At 38.4% G+C, this 4,976-nt stretch overlaps 1 protein-coding gene across 1 annotated transcript in view; it reads left to right on the top strand.

The window, feature by feature from the left end:
* The first annotated feature begins 2,360 nt into the window (after positions 1-2,360).
* LOC109534993 (cilia- and flagella-associated protein 43) overlaps positions 2,361-4,976 on the top strand; it is a 13,788-nt gene continuing 11,172 nt past the window's right edge. Inside the window, exons 1-4 of the mRNA XM_019900799.2 lie at positions 2,361-2,422; positions 2,487-2,755; positions 2,808-2,967; positions 3,023-3,236. Coding sequence (XP_019756358.2) covers positions 2,364-2,422; positions 2,487-2,755; positions 2,808-2,967; positions 3,023-3,236 — 702 coding nt within the window. The 5' untranslated portion in view covers positions 2,361-2,363. The remainder of the gene's footprint in view (positions 2,423-2,486; positions 2,756-2,807; positions 2,968-3,022; positions 3,237-4,976) is intronic.

Here is a 4,976-nt window from a genome sequence, read left to right as displayed (position 1 = left end):
TAGACACTCTAGCGATGTTAGCACTAAGGATCCATAGATTAAGTAACAGTAAGAAGTTTGTATACTTAGCTGAAAATAAATATGTTCCAAAGCAGTATTTCATAACGTTTCGGCGAGACAACAGATTATACGTAAGGAAAAAAAAAAAGAAGTTAAGTGAAGTGTTTTTCACTTTAGACTGTTTGTTTCTTAATCGAAATTAATCTAAAAACCTACTGCTTCTTCGTTTTAAGCAATCATTTCTTTTACTAAAGTAGTCTCCGCCTGGAGTTCATTATAAATCTGATCACGACTTATTTTGAGACTTACCTAAAAAGTTACTAAGTTTTGATATTTTTATGAAACTTTCTGGACCTTTAGAGTCAGGTGTCTTCTAACTATGGTAAATATTTCAAATTCATAGCTGGTTTAGTTTGAATAATATGAAGTTTTTAAGGCGATAGTTCAGTTGGATAAAAGCGTATATTATGGAACCGATATTCACTAAATTGCAAAACCTCAGCTTTTAATGCGATCCTTATGAAACTTTGAGGACCTTCAGTGTCAAGTATTGGCAAAATTAAAAAAAAAATTCAATTTCCTGCCTTTTTCAGTTCGAAATCTACGATGTTTTTAAGAAGAGAGTGCAGTTGGGTGGTATTCATAATGAGATCGATATTTACTATGATGACAAAAGTTTGAGTTTACGGCGATTTTTATGAAACTTTCTGTGGAAATTATAACTTTTTCGCTGCTTGAATTTGGAAGATACAATTTTTTTTAAGGAGGAAATGCAGTTGAGTAAATACGTTCATTTGAAACTGATATTTAAAAACCAAAAAAATTAAAAAGTCGGAGCATATTTATGAAACTTTCGGGATCTTTATAGTCAATTCTTTTGACTTCTTTCTATGAAACAGATTTAAATCTAAATATGATACAGATTTAAAATGACTAAAATTTGCCTCTACAGGCGCATCCATCCGTTATTTTATTAAATTTTATTAAGTGACTTGAAAATTTATTTTTCAGAATGTGATGTTCTTGATTCAAATCAATCGAATTATCTACTAAATTCACTGTTTTTTGGTGTTTTTAACGACTATTATATTTACCAAAAATTTGCTCCGTCCTTTTTAGTAAATTGATTTGATTGATGATTGATTTTTGATTAGAATAAATCTAATTTTGTACTAAATTCACTGTTGTTTACAATACTCTACAATCGTTTGCATCCGTTATTTTTTCAAGTGACGTGAATGTTTCTTCTTTAGAATGTGCTGTTCTTGATTGAAATAAATCTAGTTATCTACGAAATTAGCTGTTTTTTGTGGTTTTTTAACCACTATTGCCAAAGTAAGTTCCACCTGGAGGCGCGGGTAAATGCAACGAGTAACCCCCTCTACAATCGCTTGGTTTCGCTGTTTTTTTATTAACTTGAACGTTTCTTCTTTACAATGTGATTTTCTTGATTAAAAGCAGCCTATTTTTACTTACTTCACTGTTGTTTTTTCTTTCTTAAACTTGTTTTTTCTAAAATGAACTAAACTTTCACTGTTTTTGCAGGCAACCTAACTTTTCTTATTTAGAATGTAATTTTCTTGATTAAAAGCATCTTCTAATTATCTACTTAATGCACTTTTTTGGTACTTGAACAGTACCAAAAAACTTATTTTTTAAGTTTTTTACTTAATTCACTGTTGTCGTATATTTTCTAAACTTTATTTTTTAAATTAAGCTAAACTTTTACTGTTTTTTTCAAGCAACTCAACTTTTCTTATTTAGACTGTGATCTTCTTGATTAGAGGCAATCTAATTGTCTATTTAATGCACATTTTTTTGCTTTTTTTATCGACTATTACATGTACCTAATTGAGCTAATTCAATGGCTTATTATAGTCTGCCATTGCACGTTCCGCAATTTTTTCTAATTTAGAATAAAAAGATTTTTGTTAAAAATAATCTAAGTTTTCTTTTGTTTTTTAACTAACATGCTTGCATTTTTTTCACAACTTAAGTTTTTTTGTCTTTGGAATGTGCGTTTCTTTATGCAATCGTCTCATTTTTCTACCATGTTTTTATTTTTAACGGTTATTACATTTACTGGTTTAAAGTAAGCTCCACCAGGATGCGAAGCTAAATGCACTGTTCGACTCCCAACTCCAATCGCATGCTTCCGCTTTTTTTAACTTTAAAATTTGAGTTTTTTTCTTAAAATGAATCCAATTATCTGCTTAATCAACAGCTTTAGCTTCTTAACGATTATTACGGAATAACGGAATTTTCATGCAACAAGCAAAACGCACATTAGATTATTCGCGCTTTACCCTTGGGGCAATTTTACCTTAGAAACGCCAATATCGAACCAACCGGCTCACAGTCAAATGACTAGAAAATTGATTCCACCTGCCCATGTCATGAGGGCTACAGACAATCAAGCATTGTAAGTCTCATTTGCGTTAAATCGCCTCCTCAGTTCTTTAATGTTGTTGTTTGTGTGGCTCCAGATGGACGAAAATCGGCATCATCAAGGAACTGTCCTTGATGGCGAAGTCCGTAATCATATACGGAAGAGGTTGCTTCTTGAAGTTCCTCAACGTGAACACTGGAGAGGAAATGTGCCTGACTTTGAACGACCACAATGGGAATGGCGATGGCTTGAAATGCTACAGAGGCCATTCTTCGCTATATATTTTCGCTTACAGCGAATGCTGCCAGCGCCCGTTCATCTACGTGAAGAGCTATCCAGATTTCCAGCTGATAGTCAAGTTTGAAGGTAGGTTTCAACATTTCCGGCACTAATTTCTAATCTAATGATCCTTCCTTAGGCGAAAGGGAAGGATTCAAATGTTTAGCATTCTCAGACAGTTCGCTGTTGTTTTCCCTTGGCGAAATGCCCCATTACAAGGTGACTGCCTGGAACTGGAGAAGCATGGATAAGTTTGCGGAAAGCGCCAATGAGCTGCTTTTTGAAAACCAAATTATCAGGTACAAACAGAGGCTCAGTTTGGAGCAAATCTTGTCAAATTCGGTGCATTTCTAGATGCAGCTACGGCCGTCCAATGTACCTGGCCCAATTAGGAGTAGGCTCCACCAAACTGTTCATCTGGGACGTTTTCACCGTCTGCAAATCGACGATTTTCGACAAACATCAAGTGAAAATCGGCAATTTAAAGCCTGCACCATTCGAAAGCGTGGTGTGGTCCGTGGATGGGGTCGCCCTGTATATTATTGATAGAAATGGAAGCATTTACACGGTAAGGCTTTAAAAATCTCATGATAAGACCTGCACAAACAATAAACTTGTGATTAGTTGTGTGAAAACAAGGCTCTCATGAAAGATAAAAAGTGTTGTTTACTAGCTATAAAGAGTTCTTATCTCCACTATTTCTGCGAATTTCATAGAGGAATAGGACTTTCAAAGCACGATTATTTTAGTGGTTTTTCAATGTCTTTTCCGCCCCTGTTGGAACATATTTATTTCAGCTAAGTCCACAAACTTCTTACTGCTACTTAATCTACGGATCCTTAGTGCTAACATCGCTAGAGTGTCTAACACTCTGTGTATCTTAAGATATCATTATATGACTTAATCTAAATTAACCTAACTACCTAATCTAAACCTAAACCTAACAGCATCTCTTGCTTCCTATAACTAATTTAAAGTTAGCCCATCGTTTTCGATGTGGTACAGGAACTGGTCATCGCATGGGGTCCACGTCTTCTTCTTAGACTGTGTCCGCAGGGAGAGGTCTGCGGTCACAGTTGAACTTCTTGGTGCAAGAAACCCTGACGGTGGGATTCTTGCTGTGCCGGATCCTATCCAGGAACCCTGATGTTAGGTTCCGGATGTGGTCCAGCAGGTCCTCTGTATCCAGGTCTCTTCGTAGGGTGGTATTTCTGACGAAGTATGGGGCTTTGTCACTATCCTCAGTATTCTATTCTGGAATACTGCCAGTTTCTGCTTTTGCGGGGTGCTGGCTATGGACCACGCAGATGATTCATAAGTCAGCACCGGGCGTATCAGTTGCTTGTAAACTCTGGCCTTAGTTCGTAGGCAGAGTTTAGCTGACAGCAGAGGATAGCAGGCATGGAGCAGGAGTCTTGCCTTGGCGATGGTGTTTGCCATTTGGTCGTGCCATACTAGACGCTTGTCGTATGTAAGTCCAAGATAGGTTATCTTGGGCCTCCATGGCAGCTTCTGTTTTGCAAGCTCTAGTAGGCCTCTGGGTGGATTCTTCCTGCCTCTTCTAAATATTATGGCTTGTGTTTTTGCAGGATTGAACTCCATTTTCCAGTCCTTGCTCCATTTCACGATTTTGTTGAGCTGTCTCTGCAGTTTAGCTTGGATGGCAGGACCCCTCCCGACGGTAGTGAAGGCTACATCATCAGCGTAGATGTAGCCTTCTGTGTTCTTGTTGAATGGAAGGTCCGCCATGTAGATATTGAACAGGATAGGGGCCAGAACCGCCCCTTGCGGTACTCCTCCCAGCGATCTTACGTCAAATATGGCTTTTTCTTCTTTGGGCAGTAGCACCAGGACTACTGCTATCGGCTGGCCATTTTTCTTCCACCTCACAATGGTTGTTGGGTGGAATCCAAGTGCTGTTAGCTCTTCCTTGATTTTGGAGTCGCTCCATGATTCTATTACGCCTCTGACCACCACTCTCAGCTGTTTCTCCTCCTCCAGCTGGTAGGTGTGGTACTGGTATTTGTAAGCATCCAGTACCCTAATTATCTGCCTGTAGTCTTCGGCAGTAGGAGGGTGAGTTCTAACTCCCTCCTTGGTGGTCACTCCACATCCATAGTTTATTTTTTTTGCCATCAGTCGACGCGTGATCTCATCATAGTTGTCCTTCTCGCGAAGGACAATTGGAGGCACCTTTGACCTCCGTTGACTTTGCTGCTGGGCGGCAGGGGTGGCCTGCTTTTTCTTATCGTTGTTGTCTTCTGGCTGGCTGGTCCTAGTCTGGGCTCCTCTGCGAGGGTCCCTTCTT

Source organism: Dendroctonus ponderosae, unplaced genomic scaffold (genome assembly GCF_020466585.1).
Source record: "Dendroctonus ponderosae isolate FM_Combo_2020 unplaced genomic scaffold, Dpon_F_20191213v2 Dpon_F_20191213_1, whole genome shotgun sequence".
NCBI classification, from domain to species: Eukaryota; Metazoa; Arthropoda; class Insecta; order Coleoptera; family Curculionidae; genus Dendroctonus; species Dendroctonus ponderosae.
The sequence above is the reverse complement of the archived record's forward strand: the minus strand, read 5'-3'. Positions and strand labels throughout refer to the sequence as shown.